This window comes from Strix aluco, chromosome 6 (assembly GCF_031877795.1).
Source record: "Strix aluco isolate bStrAlu1 chromosome 6, bStrAlu1.hap1, whole genome shotgun sequence".
Classification (NCBI taxonomy): Eukaryota; Metazoa; Chordata; class Aves; order Strigiformes; family Strigidae; genus Strix; species Strix aluco.
In genome coordinates, this window is record NC_133936.1 from 18,950,424 (window position 1) to 18,966,543 (window position 16,120).

General features: G+C 53.9%; 1 protein-coding gene across 1 annotated transcript in view; it reads left to right on the plus strand.

Moving 5' to 3' along the window:
* Positions 1 to 14,927, plus strand: part of SLC4A3 (solute carrier family 4 member 3) — a 34,926-nt gene extending 19,999 nt beyond the window's left edge. Inside the window, exons 11-23 of the mRNA XM_074828948.1 lie at positions 290 to 386; positions 2,134 to 2,318; positions 4,416 to 4,629; positions 4,945 to 5,166; positions 5,497 to 5,645; positions 7,027 to 7,221; positions 7,668 to 7,874; positions 8,490 to 8,579; positions 10,187 to 10,353; positions 10,744 to 10,997; positions 11,319 to 11,488; positions 12,221 to 12,394; positions 13,154 to 14,927. Coding sequence (XP_074685049.1) covers positions 290 to 386; positions 2,134 to 2,318; positions 4,416 to 4,629; positions 4,945 to 5,166; positions 5,497 to 5,645; positions 7,027 to 7,221; positions 7,668 to 7,874; positions 8,490 to 8,579; positions 10,187 to 10,353; positions 10,744 to 10,997; positions 11,319 to 11,488; positions 12,221 to 12,394; positions 13,154 to 13,231 — 2,202 coding nt within the window. The 3' untranslated portion in view covers positions 13,232 to 14,927. The remainder of the gene's footprint in view (positions 1 to 289; positions 387 to 2,133; positions 2,319 to 4,415; positions 4,630 to 4,944; positions 5,167 to 5,496; positions 5,646 to 7,026; positions 7,222 to 7,667; positions 7,875 to 8,489; positions 8,580 to 10,186; positions 10,354 to 10,743; positions 10,998 to 11,318; positions 11,489 to 12,220; positions 12,395 to 13,153) is intronic.
* Positions 14,928 to 16,120: the final 1,193 nt, after the last annotated feature.

The window sequence follows — 16,120 nt, forward strand, 5'->3', positions numbered from 1 at the left end:
ATCCCCTGGATCACCTGGGGCACTGGAAATCAGGTTGCTGCATTATGATTTCGGGACCTAATTTTAGCCTCGCACTGTATGCAGATGTCTGCTTGAGCATGCAATGGCAGCAGCAGCCCTGGCGCTTGCAGGGTGGCCTTTGCTGAGGGTGCCTTGCCTGTGAAGCAGGGTGTTGGGAATGCAGCCAAGGAAAGCCCAGCTGCAGATATGCCAGCAGGGTGCAAGGCTGTGGAGGGAGGCAAAAGGCATGGGGACTTCATCCTTACTTTTTTGTGTTCTTCCCTGGCAGAAAAACCTGCATCTCCATAACACTGAGGGCCACCGTAAATACCTGAAGCTAATGGAGAAGATCCCTGAAGATGCGGAGGCCACAGTGGTCCTCGTGGGTAAGAGGCAGCGTGTAGAGTTCCCCAGCACCAAAAGAGACTAGTGCAGATCCTGGTCTGGCCCCAGCTGTCTGTGCCCTCCCTTCTGAGGGATATTTGGTCATCTTGTACATGTTCCCAAAGTTCAGCTGGGGAGGGAGCCTTGTACACTCTCTCCTTTAGTGATGGTGCATGTTTTCTTTGTCTGTGGTAAATGTACAGGGGTGCCAGAGTAGCTCTTTTTCTAAATTAAGAAAGAGGTTGATAGACTGCTGCTGGGAGCTGGGGCCCAACTTAGAGGACAAAGGCCCACCAGGCTCACCAGAACATCCTATTTTGCAGCTCAGAAGTGGGTAAGTGGTGCCTGAGGGACTGATGGCCAGGCACTGACTGCTGTCAGGCCTCACGCTGTCCTCTAACCATCACTACCCTCCATCTAGCCTCTTCACACCTCACCAGCGGCTGGGCCCTGCCCCTGGCCAGTGTTGGTTGCTGGCTGTGTGTGCCAGGGAGCTTTGAGTTTATGGAAGCAGGGCCTGACTGGTGGCAAGCGCTGCCAGGAGATATTTCTCTGTATGAGAGGGCTGTGAGCAGCAGGCTTGGGCAAGCTTGGTGCCTTCTGACCACAAGAGTAGTCTTCAGCACTTTGCTGACATTAACATCTTAGCAAACGTAGCTACACTACAAGCAAAGTAGATGTCATTGCCTATCCAGTAGATGAAAAGCTCAGGCGAAGAGGCTTGACAGATCAGCCAAGCTGATGCTTAACCACAATGAGGCCAAATCGGCTTTATAAATGCACTTTGAATACTCAGATAACTAAACACTGGCCATTTCTGAGGTAAGGCTGTCTTGGGATTCGCTTGGCCATCAGATGGCCCAGATTTGCCAGTCTAACACAGAACACAGCTCTTTGCTGGATGCAGATGGCAGGAAGATCAGTCATAATGCCAGAGAAATACAAGTATTCAATAAACATTTGTGTTCGATATGGGAAGGAAGCGGCTGGTGTGCCGGAGAATGCGGGAGTACTTCCCAATCTGTTAGGAACTGAGGAGGCTGCCAAGCATTGATGAGATGCAGACATTGTAAAACAAACTGTGCAGTTTGCACCTATGAATCTTTAGAGAACTGGCTCATTTTCATCTGAAAAAAAGTTAGGAATACAGGGAACATACAAGAAAAACAGAAGAAAGCTCATAGCATCAGTGCTCAAGAAGGGAAGGACAGTGATCCAGTACCTATAGGTTGTTTAACCTGATATCCTTCCTGGCCAACATAATGGCAGAGCTAATATGGGATTCAATTAATAAGGAGCTAAAGGATAAGAATGTAATTATTGCCAAGCAGTGAGGTTTATGGGAAATAGGTCATGCCAAGCAAACTTGACTTCATTCCTTGATGAGATTAGAAGTTTGTTTGATAAAAGTAACATGTAAGAGACTTCCTTCCATAAGGCAGTGGCTTAGTGGAAAACAACCCTCTGATTTAAAATTAGGCCCTTATAGCGTAAGTAGAGCCTGTATGTAAGAGATTAAGAATGAGCCAACTGGGAGCTAAAGAAAGTAGCACTGCTTGGGAATGATTAGTGAACAGGGCACTTGGATCAGTCCTCGGCACGAAGCTCAATGCTGTGTCAGTGGTCTGGAGACAAGTACAGGACTGCAGGGCTTGTGGGAACCCCCAAAATCCCTTTTCCACTGTTAAAGGCAGCCCAGTACAGCTCACCCCAGTGATTCACTCTGCTCAAAACATTGCCTCCTGGTAGGTTGTGTGCAGTTCCTGGAGCAGCCAACTATGGCCTTTGTCCGACTAAATGAGGCCGTCTTCCTGGAATCTGTCTTGGAGGTCCCGATTCCTGTCAGATTCATCTTTGTGCTGCTGGGACCGAGCCAGGCCAACATGGACTACCATGAAATTGGCCGCTCAATCTCCACCCTCATGTCCGACAAGGTGAGGAGCTGACGGGCGGTGATGCTGACACAGGTGAGGAAGCTTTGGTAGCTCCTCAGAAGTCAGTCCTGGGACAAGAGTGCTGAGAGATGCTGTGCCAAGGCCTAGGTGGAGCAGGCAGACATGAGTACCTGGGATTTTTAAGAGTAGCCTGGCTTGACCAAAGTAGGATGCTCCAGTACAGAGGGAAGAGTAGGACAGACACTTGCTGGGACAGAGAGTGCTAGGCTGGGTGAAGAAGGGGGCCATATGTAAAAGCAGGAGCAAAGGACTGCCCGAGGTTAGAGGAGCTGTGTTCAGTTGACGTTTCACAGGAGGGAAGGCTGAGCAGTGCCGGTGACAATGATGCCTGGCCCAGGCCACACTGACAGAAAGACTCAGCAGTGCCTGGGGACTGTTGTCAGGTGTCTGGATGAAGCTTTCTAGCTGAGTCCCATGGCTGGGGCATCCATGCAGAGGAGCATGTCCATGCGGGAGAAGAGATGAGGAGGCAGGAAGGTTTTTCTGCCAAGCGTGTGCACTGCTAGAAGTTCCCCATCTGCCTAGATGGCAGGAAAGTGAAATTCATTATCCTGGTAAGGAATGAAAGGCAAAGAAAAGACAATCTGAGTGTCTGCTGCACACATCCAGGACAGGAGAATCGGAGGTTCACAGGGTCCTCCTGGCTGGTGCCATGTGAATAGAACTGAGTAACAAACCTACCTGTCCTGCCACCAGTGCACAATTCTCCCTGAACTGGCGACTAAAAGGTCCACTCAGAGCAGGTGGCTTGTGGGCAACAAGGGCTCTCAGCTGAAAGATTCTTTCCCAGGAGCTGCACAGGGCTCAGCTGAGACAATGTTTTTAGCCATAAGAGGTGTAGTGCCATAATGCAGCTTCAGCACTGTGTTTGTGGGCTGATCTCACTCATCTGAGCCTTTGCTTCTCTTGCCGGAAGAGGGGAGCCAGCTGCCACAGCCGGGGCTGGCTGTAGCAAGGTTACACAGTGGCTGGCGCCATCAGGAGTGTACGGTATTGTTTACAGTTTGAAGCTGTGGCTCCAGGGAGTCTGTGTGCTGCAGGGACCTTAACTGTGCCCTACCTGCTTCACAGGCTGTTCACTTGTTATTTTCCTCCAGCCCTTTCTCTGCAGGCACATTCCAGAGGCAATGCAGCACTTCCACCCATTTTCCAGCACCTCACTGACTATCTGCAGTAGTGCCGTTCCCTCATGGTGTCTTTGGAGTCTTTCCTTGTCATCTTGCCTTTGCTGTCAGCAGTATCTCCCCTTCTCTGCCTGGTTTCCATTGCATGGCTTCCCTCATGCTGTAGACTCCTATTTTTCCTCCCTCTCCCATGTGGAGATGACCAAGAGGCTCTTAGGCTCCCTGCTCATGTCCTGGTGTGCTTTACCTGTGGTGCTTTAGGGCTTCACCAGCTTCTCCCTCAAAACAAACCCAACACCAAACTAGGAGGTCTGTTGCAGAGTCCTGATTTTGAGCTGCAGGGACAGGAAAAGTCTTTCATCTCTGGTGCCTGGCTTCTGGTACATCCCTGAGCTGGGCTCTGAACACGAGCCCTGCAGGACCGAGCAATGGCATGCAGAGCTTGGAAGGAGAAGGATCTTGGCCTGATGCAGCCACAGTGATCTGGTGTGAACAGAGGCACAGGCTGGCCAGCTGCAGCACCTAGCCTAGGGAAAGAGAGGCACCAGGCTATCTGGGAAGCACAGATCTGATTTTGATTGATGGAGGGGTCCCATGAGAGGCACCCTGTGGTCTGGCAGAGCGTGCAGCTGGCAGAGATGCTGCAGGAGCACAGTCCTGGGCAAGAACAGTGGGGTTGGGGGAGAAAAGCAGGAGCAAGGAGGTAACTGGAAAGGATGGGTAGGGAAGGGAGGAGAAACATGGGACTAGGTGAGGGGCATTGGATAGAAGGACAGGGAGGAGTGATGCAAGAGTATGGGACACAGAGTGGCTGTAGTGAGACAAGCAGTGGGCCAAAGGAGTGGGGTGTTACTGTATGGTCACAGCAAACATCATGTTTCCAGGCTGTAGGTAGCTGGGTGCAGTCTTGGTCTGAGCCTTCTCCCTCTCTCTCTTTCTCTGCCCCTCCCAGCACTTCCATGAGGCTGCGTACATGGCAGATGACCGTCAAGACCTCCTCAACGCAATCAATGAGTTCTTGGACTGCAGCATTGTCATCCCCCCGTCAGAGGTGGAGGGGAAAGACTTGCTTAAGTCCATTGCTACCTTCCAGAAGTTGCTGCTGAGGAAGAGGAAGGAGAGGGAGCAGAAGTCCATGAAGGAGGGGGCTGTCCAGGAAGCCAAAGGTCTCTCCACTCACATTTGGGCAAAAGAGTTTGTTCCTAGTGCCCTGCGTGCCCCAGTGGGCCCTCCCCTCACAGAGCCTGGCAGAGGGGTGAGCGGGGCCTGGCTCCTGCAGTGGGCAGCAGGGAGGGGGGCAAGGGGAGGCAGGACAGTGGCTGTGGGCAGCTCTGGCAGTTGGGGGCAGCTGGAGGCAGTGGGATGTGCAGTCACAGGTTAGCGCTGCTGGAGGAAGGTCTCCATGGGGTGTGGGTGAGAGGGACAGCCCAAGGGCAGACCTGCATTCCCCTGCTCAAGCCCTGCCCTCCGTGCACCTCCAGAGCTGTGTGAAGTGAAAGCTGAGGAAGAAGAGGAGGAAGCTGAGGACGACCCTTTGAAGCGGACCGGGATATTTTTTGGAGGTCTGGTTCGGGACATAAAGCGCAGGTACCCCAAATACCTCAGTGACATCAGAGACGCCTTGCACAGCCAGTGTCTCGCGGCCGTTCTCTTCATCTACTTTGCTGCTCTCTCTCCTGCCATCACCTTCGGGGGACTCCTAGGTAATGGGACTGCTTTCTGGTCTGCTCTTTGCACGCTGGGACACTGGCTGTGTCTGTGTGGTGCTGTGCTGGGGTGGGCTTCGGTGCTGCTCGCTCGGGGAGAGCGGCAGTGCTGTGCCTCAGCTGCTGCCTTGTCCCCTCCCTGCCGCTTGGCCTCTCCAGCCTCGGCTCCCTGGGCTCCCTCTGTGCTCCCTGCCCAATGCAGGGGACCTCTGACTGATGGGATGGGGACCTGCCTCCTCCGTCTGGAGCTGTGTCTGCAGCCTGCCTGCCTGCGGTGACGGTGCCTGTGTCCGGGCTATAACACTCACACATTGTTCTCTTCCCCAGGAGAGAAAACTGAGGGTCTCATGGGGGTCTCCGAGCTGATAATCTCCACCTCGGTTTTAGGAATCCTATTCTCCCTGCTTGGAGCCCAGCCACTTCTGGTCATTGGCTTCTCAGGGCCTCTGCTGGTGTTTGAAGAAGCTTTTTACAAGGTACATGTGAGGCAGTGTCTGTGCTTGGCACCTGCTCGCTCTGCCCTTGCACTAGAGAGGGCAGCTGGCATTCCTCAGCTCTCCAAAAGGTCTTTGGTCGTGTGGACTCTTGGGTCCTGCCAGGCTGCTCTCAGCTTGGCCGGGGCTGGCCCTGGCTCTGCTGACCCTTTGCAGGTCATGCCATAGGGACTTCTGCCTCCTGTTGCCGTATCCTGTGGGCTGACCCCCTTGAGGTGTGACAGTGGTAACAGCACTCCTCTACCTGCTGACCTGAGAGGGGAGCATCCCCCAGCCCTGTGCTGCAGTCCATCCTGGCACAATGAGCACTTGTAGCTGCATCCTAAAATACTGCTCCATAAGACTTGCTTGTTCTTGGGGCTTCCTTTGAAGACCATTTCACAACTTTTACCTGTGTCCAGGTTTCCTTGTATGGGAACCCAACAACGTTCAGTGTTCCATCCATTTGGGATGTCCCACGTACATTACTCCTACCTCTCAGGATGAGCCCAAGGGTGTGTGCAGAGATATCCTGATCAGCCAGGATGGACATGTTTCTTTCTCAAGTAGCATGACCTCTTCACTGTTAAAAACATCCCTGTGTCACCCTACCTCCAAGCAGTGGGTCTAATCCTTCTCCTTTTTTCTGACTCCTAGCATGTCTGGGCTTTTAAAGCATGTGTTTTCCTACAGCTAGATTTTCACCTTGGTGTGTCAAGAGTTTGGAGCTGGTGATACCATTGCACAGTGGGAATGTCTCTGCTCTGCTTTGACCTCACTTCTCACTGACTACTTTTGCTTTGCCCAGTCACCGTGTACGAAGGTGTACCTCTGCCCCATGTGAGGGCACTGTCTGTGGTGGTACCAAGGAAGGCTGCAAAGCAGGGGGATGTGATTTGTGCTGGAAGTAGCTGGTGTTGCTGTGTGTGGATGAGCAGAGGCAGTGGGGATGGTCTGTTCTGTGATGACAGCCTGGGGGCTTTTTGACACACATACAACTGTCTGTGTGCTCAGGGCACTGTCTGGGATCATGCCTCAGCTAACGTAGCCTTTATGCGGCAGTGCATGGGGAGAGGTGTGTTTGCGTAATGGCACCTCCATATGGGCAGGATGGGGAGCGTTGTGCATGGGATAGCTTCAGCGGAGAGTGAAGGAGGTATTGTTACAATGACTGGAGGGGTAAAGACCTGCTTGATGTGAGCTGGGCGGTGTTAATGCGAAGTCTGAAACTTTACCTGTGACTCCAGCCCTGAATTCACCGTCTCTGCTGGATACCTGAGCAGATGTAGATGCTTTTTCCAGGAGAGTCTTTGATCTTAATGGGGAGTAAATGTGGGAGGCAGCCTGAGGAGCCATGAGTAAATCCCTTCCCTTTCCATTTCAGTTCTGCCAGACACAAGGCATTGAATATCTGACAGGCAGAGTCTGGATTGGTTTGTGGCTCATCGTCTTCATCTTTATTATCGTGGCAGCTGAGGGAAGCTTCTTGGTGCGCTACATCTCGCCCTTCACCCAGGAGATCTTTGCTTTCCTCATTTCCCTCATCTTTATCTACGAGACCTTCTACAAACTGTACAAGGTGAACCTTCCCCAGGAGACGGGCTGCCGCATCTCTCGGTCCCCCAGAAACCTACTGCTTTAGCATACAGGAGGCAGGGGATCAGGGCCAGCTCAGCCACAGCTTTCCTAGGCGGTCTGCAGAGCAGTTCTTTGCTGGCCTCTCATGCCCCAGCCCAGCTGACCCCTGTGCCACCACAGAGGCTGGCAGGATGAGCCCTAACATCTGTCTCCCCTTCTCTTCCTGCAGGAGGCATTAAAGAGGGGCCACTTTTCTCTCCCCAGCCCTCTCCAGCTGGGTAGGTTGCGAGGCGAGGTGACGGATGCTGGGATTGTCCATGCCCACCATCTACCGCCCTCACCGCTCCACAGAGCAGGACACCTCCGCTTCCCCCTGCCCCCAGTAGTGACAGTGCCCCCTGCCCCTCCTTGCGGTGACAGTGCCCGCTGCTTCTCTCACCTGCCCAGGTGTTTGCAGAACATCCCCTGCTGAAGGTCTACCCACCAAATGCGCAGAGTGGCCTCAATGCCAGCATGCTCTCCGCGGATGCGATGTCCCTGGGAATCAGGATGCAGCCCAACACTGCTCTCCTCTCCCTCATCCTCATGCTGGGCACCTTCTTCATTGCCTTCTTTATGCGCAAGTTCAAGAACAGCCGTTTCTTAGGAGGAAAGGTGAGAAGTTTGTGGGACCCAGATGTTAAGGACAAGGGATGTGCCAAACAAGTAACACTTCTTGCTACAGACTTTGTTCTCCAGAGCATTTGGACCATCCCCCAAAGAAACACCAGCAATCCCTTAAATACCATGCAGAAGGGATGGTAGCCTGACCTAGGCTGCAGACCAGAGCTGGCTGTTGATGATGCTATCTGCACTGTCCTGCTCCAGTGAACTTTGCTGAAAAGTCCTCTGGGCCTTGGGAAAGCTCCTCTGGCTGGATACAAGTCTGTTAAACTAGAATATAGGGGGAAGAGCTTACGACTTGTTCCCTTTGGACATCTCTGTACATGCAGAGCCTCTGTGTAATATCTGGAGCACCATCTGAATAGGCCAGTAGGAGCAATCACCCAGTCACTTAAGAGCGGCTGGAGGACTGTGTGCTATGTGGGCAGTGGATGTGCAGCCCCGTGGGTCAGGGCTGGGTGCCCTTGCCCTGCTCATCAGCAGTGCTCGGGTTTGCAGTGGTGCTTGGCCCCATCTGGGGCTTCATTTTGCCGCAGGCTCCCCGTAGCAGGGTGGGCACATGGAGCTGGCCCGTTCCATTTGCCAGCGAGGGTGTTTGTTCCACAGGCTCGGCGGATCATCGGAGACTTCGGGATCCCCATCTCCATCCTGGTTATGGTGCTGGTGGATTACACCATCACTGACACATACACGCAGGTAGGCACCAGTGTCGACCTCAGAACCCCTCCTGCAGCCCCACGGTGATCCCTGTGGCACCGTGGCCTTCTCAGGGCAACAGAGGGTTTGTAGTTCCTGCCTCTTTAGTCATAACAGCGCAAAGCAAACAGAGATGCTCCCTTGCCTTCACTCCCACACTGAAGGGAACTCTAAGGGTCTTGCTGAGACTGAGACCAGAGCTACAGGGACTGGAGTGCCCTGGTATCTATCCCTCTGGTATTCCAGCTATTAGTAGGGGAGGCTTTAGGGGACCAAAAAGATTCAGTGCAGTTAATTCCTTGTTTGTAACTAAAAACTTGCAGTCAATCAACAAGACATAAACTGGTTATGCACACCAAAGGAGGTGGCATATAGAGTGGTTTCAGTGGGGTACTTGTCATGGGTTTAGTACTTAATATGTTTATACTCTCCTTGGTTATAGGCTACTAAATATTTTGATCACTTTATCTGAAACACAATGATCTCTTTCCTAGTTTATGCACAAACTTAAATGTTGTCAAACAAACCCAACTCACAGGTTTCCTTTCCACCCCCCCCCCCTCTCCTTTTTAGCAGATGTGTAGTTATATCTTTTTGTTTTGGTATTTTTTTCAACTAACATCAGCGAGAGGGTGAAAGGTAGTTCCTGTTCAGCATGCAAGCTTTTTATCAAGACAGCCCAAGGGTTAACAGAATCCAAATGCATTTTTATTCATTTAAATTTCAATGAAAAATCTGGTTTTATCAGGCGTTAGTAAAATCATGCACTTTGTTACATCCTTTTCATACCCTTCTACACTTCTGCAATTAATATCAAAAGCATGATCATTTAAGTATTAGCTCAGCATATGTACAGAGCTTTCCGAGAAAACGGTAGTTACTTACATGGCTTAGCTCGAGTACAAGCATTCCAGGAATATTATTCATACTTATGCTGATTAACATAAATGCAAATCATAAACTCTCCCTGCAGTGCTCACGCAGGCAGATAGCAAGAACTGCTGTAGAGCAGCACAGAGCCGAGAGTTCAAATGCTGGTGAATGCAGGGTTGAGAGGGATGATGTACAGCTAGGAGTCTGTGTGGTCTCTGATGGGAGCACAAACATGATAATCTCTCTCTGAACATGATCAGGGTGAGGTTATTTTCAGAGAATGTGGCCACTTCTGGGGTCCACACTGCAAAAATATCACTGAAAAATATTTCAGAAAAGTCTTGGAAAGTCTGGAAAGCCACCTCAGAGAAGGGTAGGCAGTTCAGAACACTTGATTTGTCCAAGCAGAGGTCAAGGAGCATTTTAACCATGGTCTGTAAGCACTGACATGGGGGTGAGGTTGCTGAGGGAAGATATTTCCTTGGTCTCTTGGACAAAAACCAAGGGAATTCCAGTAGCTGAAAGGAAATGAGACAGGCCCATGGTAGGGACATGGGATTTTTTTCAGTGAAGGGGATTATCCATGAGAAAGTCCTGCTCGGGTCAGGGTGGCTGTGTCATCATGTGAGGCATTCAGATCAGGAAGGCCAGGAGGGTCAAGGCTAGTCCTGTGTGAGGCTGTGGGTACGTGTGTATGGATAAGTAACTGCTGGATTTTGCGGCTACACCACCAGAAGCTGAATGTCCCCTCTGGCCTGTCGGTCACATCTCCTCACAAGCGTGGCTGGTTTATTCACCCAATGGGCAGCAGTGGGACCTTTCCAATGTGGATGATGTTTGCCTCTGCCATTCCTGCCCTCCTGGTCTTCATTCTTATCTTCATGGAGACACAGATCACGACGTGAGTACCTCCCCCACCAACACCAACCATCACTAACCCCTGGGCAGGCAAGGATGGGATGGGTGCTCGTGCCATTCGTGTGGAGATGCACCTAGCATCCCAGCAGGACACCAAGGGCAGAATCCTGGCCATTTCAGACTGTACCTTCTTGGGTTCTCCCATTGTCTCTTGGCTCCACTCCTGGCATACAGTGTGGTGGAGACCTGCCTCAGCCAAGCACAGGAAGAAACCTCTAACCAGAGGCTGACAGCCACCATCCCTCTCCTCAGCCATCTCCTTGTTGTCCCCATGTGTGCTCTCTCCAGGGGATTGAACATGGTCCCCAGCCATAGTGCTGTCCCTGGGCACTGGGATGGGCCTGGCACTGACCCAGGTTCTTTTTCCTTCCAGGCTGATTGTAAGCAAGAAGGAGAGAAAGCTGCTAAAAGGCTCTGGCTTCCACCTGGACCTGCTGCTCATTGGCACTATGGGGGGACTTTGTGCACTCTTCGGGCTGCCCTGGCTGACCGCAGCAACGGTGCGCTCCGTCACCCACGTCAATGCCCTGACAGTCATGAGCAAGGCCATCGCACCAGGAGAGAAGCCCAAGATTGAGGAGGTGAAGGAGCAGCGTGTGACTGGAGTGCTCATTGCTACCCTCGTCGGTGAGCCTCTGCTCGGGTGAAAGAGGGGGGAGGTCAGGGCAGACCACTTGAATCTCCTGGCAGCATCCGTGCCCCACGGGCCAGCCTGCACCCCGCTCGCTGCAGGACTGCCCCCACCTACACTCAGCTCTTCTCTGGCAGCCTTTGGTACCCTCCATGGTCAGTCCATCTTTGCAACCTTTTCAGCTCAAGACCCTCTTGAGCTTCCTTTCCCTTGCACCCTGGGACAGACAGAGAGGAAGCGGGAGAGGGACGGGGGCCGAGGTGCCTTGCGAAGGGGCTGGCATGGGACACACCATGCCCTGAGCTCTGTCTGTGCAGGTCTGTCCATTGTGATGGGGAACATGCTGCGGCAGATCCCGCTAGCTGTGCTCTTCGGCATCTTCCTCTACATGGGCGTTACTTCGCTCACTGGCATCCAGCTCTACGAGCGGCTACTCCTGATCTTCATGCCATCCAAGCACCACCCTGACCACATCTATGTTGTCAAGGTGAGCGAAGGCAGGTTGTGGGGAACCAGGTAATGAGGAGCAGAGAAAGAAGAGGCAGGTGAGGGGAGGATGGTGCTTTGCTAGAGCGATGCTTAGCTTGGTGACCCGCCTTGGCTGCAAGTTTGTGCCGAGAAGTGTAAGCCATGCACAGAGGTGATACCACGCTAGGTTAGTGTGCTGATAGGCTGCACACAGGAGTGTATTGCCAGGATATTCATAGAACCATAGAATGGTTTGGGTTGGAAGGGGCCTTAATGATCATCTAGTTCCAACCCCCTGCCATGGGCAGGGACACCTTCCACTAGACCAGGTTGCTCAAAGCCCCGTCCAACCTGGCCTTGAATAATTCCAGAGAGAGTGCAGGCACAGCTTCTCTGGGCAACCTGCTCCAGTGCCTCACCATCCTCACAGTGATGAATTTCTTCCTTATATCTAATCTAAATCTACCCTCTGTCAGTTTAAACTTCCTATTGTATGGATGGACTGTTCATAGGAGTGATGCATGGCTTGAGTGGGGGTAGGGACGCTGCTGTGCCAGCGGGGGTATGCTGCTGGGTTGCAGAGAGGCTGATGCGTTATGAAGTTCTGCCTTGCTGTTGGGTACAGGCAGGTAGAGCGTGCAGCAGTGTTGCATAACTGTATGCTCTGCAGAAGGGTTATGTTTTGCCAGTTGGGTCTTCATTAATCTGTGTGGAAAGATAATGTGTTCTTAGACTGGAATTACCTCCCTAGGTGAAGACCTGGAGAATGAATCTCTTTACCTGCATTCAACTGGCCTGCATTGTGCTGCTCTGGGTGGTAAAATCTACGGTGGCATCCCTGGCCTTCCCCTTCGTCCTGATCATGACAGTGCCATTGCGACGCTTCGTGCTGCCCCGCTTCTTCCATGACAGGGAGCTCAAAGCGGTAAGCAGATAACTGTTCTCACGGTCTAGCTTGCAACACTGGAGTGAGGTTGGGGAGATTTGGCAGGCTGAAAGGCTGGGAGATCCTGGGCTGGCAAAGCCTTGGCTTTCCCTGTTGTTGTCTGGGGGATCTTTGTTCAACAGCAGTAGGTGGGATGCAGCTTGTAGCCCTGGGAGTGGTGTGGGATGATGGATGGGCACCCTAGGGCAAGGAGACAGGATCCTACCACACAGAGGCCTGGAATAAGGACTTCCCCTTCCATCTTCCTCCCCATTTGTGGCTCATTCATCAAGAGACACCCCATTTCCCAACTGAGACAGCAGCAAGGACAGCCCAGCAGCACACCAGAGCCTGTGACTGCTTGGCACAAGAGCACGTAGCCACAGTGCCAGGGTGCTGGCAGCTCCTCTGCTGCTGTCGACATCCTGAACTCCTCTTGGAGAGCAGCCTGGAGCAGCACCCAGAAGCAGGTGCTGCCAGCAGGGGAGGAGGGAGGAGCTGCTGTGCTCCACCAAAGCCCCAATGATGGGGCACTGTCAACAAGAACACTTATAGGAAAGGGTATCAGGCTGGAGATGCATGCATGGGCATGAGGGGCAAAAAAAAAGGAGCCTGTTGGGAGCGGAAGGAGGGAGAGCTTTGCTCTTTCCAGCGCAGCCCAGTTGCCTGGTTCGCTGCGTGCTGATCCCTCCATGCCAGGCTTGACCCTGCGCTGGGGGTGGCTGTGGCCTTCAGAGCCCGGTCTCTGCCTCTCCCCAGTTGGACTCGGAGGATGCGGAGCCAAACTTTGACGAGGACGGCCGGGATGAGTACAACGAGCTGCACATGCCTGTGTGAGCTGGAAGCTGTCCTCCCAGCTCATGGGACAGGCCACTCATGCCTGCTCATCCCTGCCAAGGACTAACTGGAGACTTGCCATGAGTCACGCGATCTCTTGCCTGGACCAACAAATGGCTGTTCCATAGCCCCGCAGGAGGCAGCCCTGGCTCCTGCTGCTCCATCGCTCGCTCAGCAGAGGCTGTGAGTCTCTCTCCTCTTGGACCTGGTGGGCTGGGAGATACCTCTCACATCCCGAAGCTGTGTGGGTCCCGAGTGCCCGTGGGTCAGGGGTCTGCCCCCTCCCTGCTGGAGGCAGCCTGTGCCTGGTCTCCAGGTGGTGAAGGGGAGCCATACCAGCTGGTGCCACTGTGTCCCCCTCCACTACCATGGAGCTCGGGTGTCTCAGCATCATGTGCCACCAAGTGGTCACAAGGATGGGCTGGATACTGCCTGCGGATGGCCAGTGGGCTTCTCCTGGGCCAGCAGCCTCCTTGCTTGGCTGGTGGATGCCTTGCTCCTGCTCCCTCTGCCCACTTCCAGGAGTGCTCACGCTGGGCCTGTGCCACAGCCCTTGGCCCACGGGGCTGCTGCAGCCTGGCAGATGGGCAAGGAGGGACCAGCACCCTGGCACTGTCCTCCAGACCATCATCTGTCCAGCCATCCTCCCACAGGACTGTTTTCAGCTCTTGCTCGGCATGGGGGAGGCTGTTTGCTTCCTCCCAATTTTCCCAACAGAAAACCGCACAGGGAGGCAAGGCTGGGGACAAGCAGGTATCCTGAAGCCCCGAGTGCCTGCCCTCCTGTGGAGACTAAGAGGATTCCTGTGCCATTCTGCACCTCCACAGAGGTTGCAGGGGTAAAAACTTAACACAGAGCTGCATCCCAGTTCCTGATCTCCACGTTCCTGTCCCTGAGAACAAATGATATTTAAGAAGCTATACAAGAGATGTAGTGCTGGAGCACAAAACAGTCCTTTGGGTCCCCACCCTTTCCCTGTGCAGTGATCCACTGGACTCCCTGCAGCCCTACAAGGAGGTCACTGAAACCCCCAGCCCCAATTCTGCTGCCATACCAGGGTGACCTTTTACATCCAGGGGTGCCGTCCAAGTAGGAAGGAGCAGCATTCAGCGTGCCCAGCACTCAGCCCCCATCACCTCTGGGCAGCTCCGAACACCTTTCTGCCTGGCTGGGCTGTCCCCGGGCTCTCCCCAGGCCAGCAGCCCTTGTTCAGAGCTGCCTCAGAAACTGCTGATGGTGCCCTTGCTGCCTGCGGCAGCTCTGAGGGTAGTGCCAGAGGAGATGGGCACCCAAGCCTCTCCCTGATGGTCAGAGCCAGAGTGGCCTTCTTGGAGGAGGCTGGGATGCTCGCTTTACCATTGGATTTGGGACAAGCCGCTGCCCCAGTTCCCACTTATCAGCCTGGCTCCTGCGAGAGATGGTGGGTGCTTCATTACTGGGAGGGTCCAACGCCTTCCCCGGGAGGCTGCAGAAATATCCCACCAGAGAGAGAAACCTCCCCACGCGGCAGGTTCCTGCCCCACAGCCTGGCCCCACCACAGGGCCTGGGGCAGAGAGACGAGTGTCTCTGTGTGTCTGTGGCTGTGTGTGTCCTGTCCTCCCCATGTAGTGTAGGAGGCCTGTTGTCGCTGTGCATTGTGACTCCTCTGACTGTAGTGGAAACAGCTACACCAATAAACTCTTCACAGGAACCGTGTCTGGCTCTCCGCTTTTGTTAATTGGTAATAAATTAAACTGATTGAAATTGCTTGACACAAAACTGTTTCTTGCCCGCAACAGCAGCCCACGAGGGAGAAAGCCCCAGCCAGAGTGGAGACTGTCACCGTGTCACCCACTACCAGCACAGAGGTGGGCTCTCCACCACCATCCCCAAGCAGGCTGCTTACTGTGGGCCCAGCTGGAGCCGCCATGCTGGCTGCTAGAAACAGGAGGCTGAGGCCCATATTTAACCAGAAATGTGTACTCATGCCTGCTTGTGTCCATAGACACACGCATGCGTGTGCCTGCGTGCTCAGCAGTGCTCAGTGCTCATCTCCTTACCCAGCCTGTAGCCACATGCCGAACAGCAGGGTCACGGGCTGAGCGTGGAGAAAACATCTCATTAAACACACGTTCTCTCCACGCTTTCTTCCCAGGCAGGAGCCAAGCCAGGTCCCCGTGAGCTGCTGGCTGCCAACCCTGTGATGGGCTGGATGTCCTCCAGGCGTGCTCTCTGGGTGCTGCTGCTGGCCGTAGGTGGTGGTCCCACCTCCCGTGGTCAGGGCCACTGGCTGCTCCTGGGGCTGGCCGCTGCCATGGGGCATGTGACAGAGGGCTGAGCCTGCCCGGGCGCAGGGGTGGTGGCCATCCTGCTTCTGAGCTGGGCCCTCTGTGAGACGGGCAGTGCCTGGCCTTTCAGCATCCTCTCCAGGTCCTGGCAGCGCTGCTGAACCTGCAGGAGAGGAGGCAGCATGAGTGGCCATCTCCTGAGCATCCAGGTGGCCTGGATGGGAGCATCCACGAATGTTTCCCACAGGCTGCTCCACCACATTAAGAAACACTCCCTCTCCCATTCCCCACTCCACGGCTCTCCTTCCTTACATCTGAATGCCCAGGGCTGTCCAATGGACCATCAGTTTGGACTGGAGAGGTTATGGCTCTACCCAGTCTCACAAGATCCATGTCCAGCCCTTTCCGTGCAGCTCCCCAGCCCATGGCAGTGCCTCCGCTCTCACCCTGGGATGCAGGGCAGGGAGCGCAAGCAGAGACAACACATGCCCCTTACCGCATCGATCCTCCGGACGAGGATGGGCCTGACCTCCAGCTCCAGCAGCCAGTCGGCCTCCAGGATGCTGTGGTGGTACTCCTCCAGCTCCAGGCTCTTCTGCAGCTCCTCAGCCAGGGCAGCCT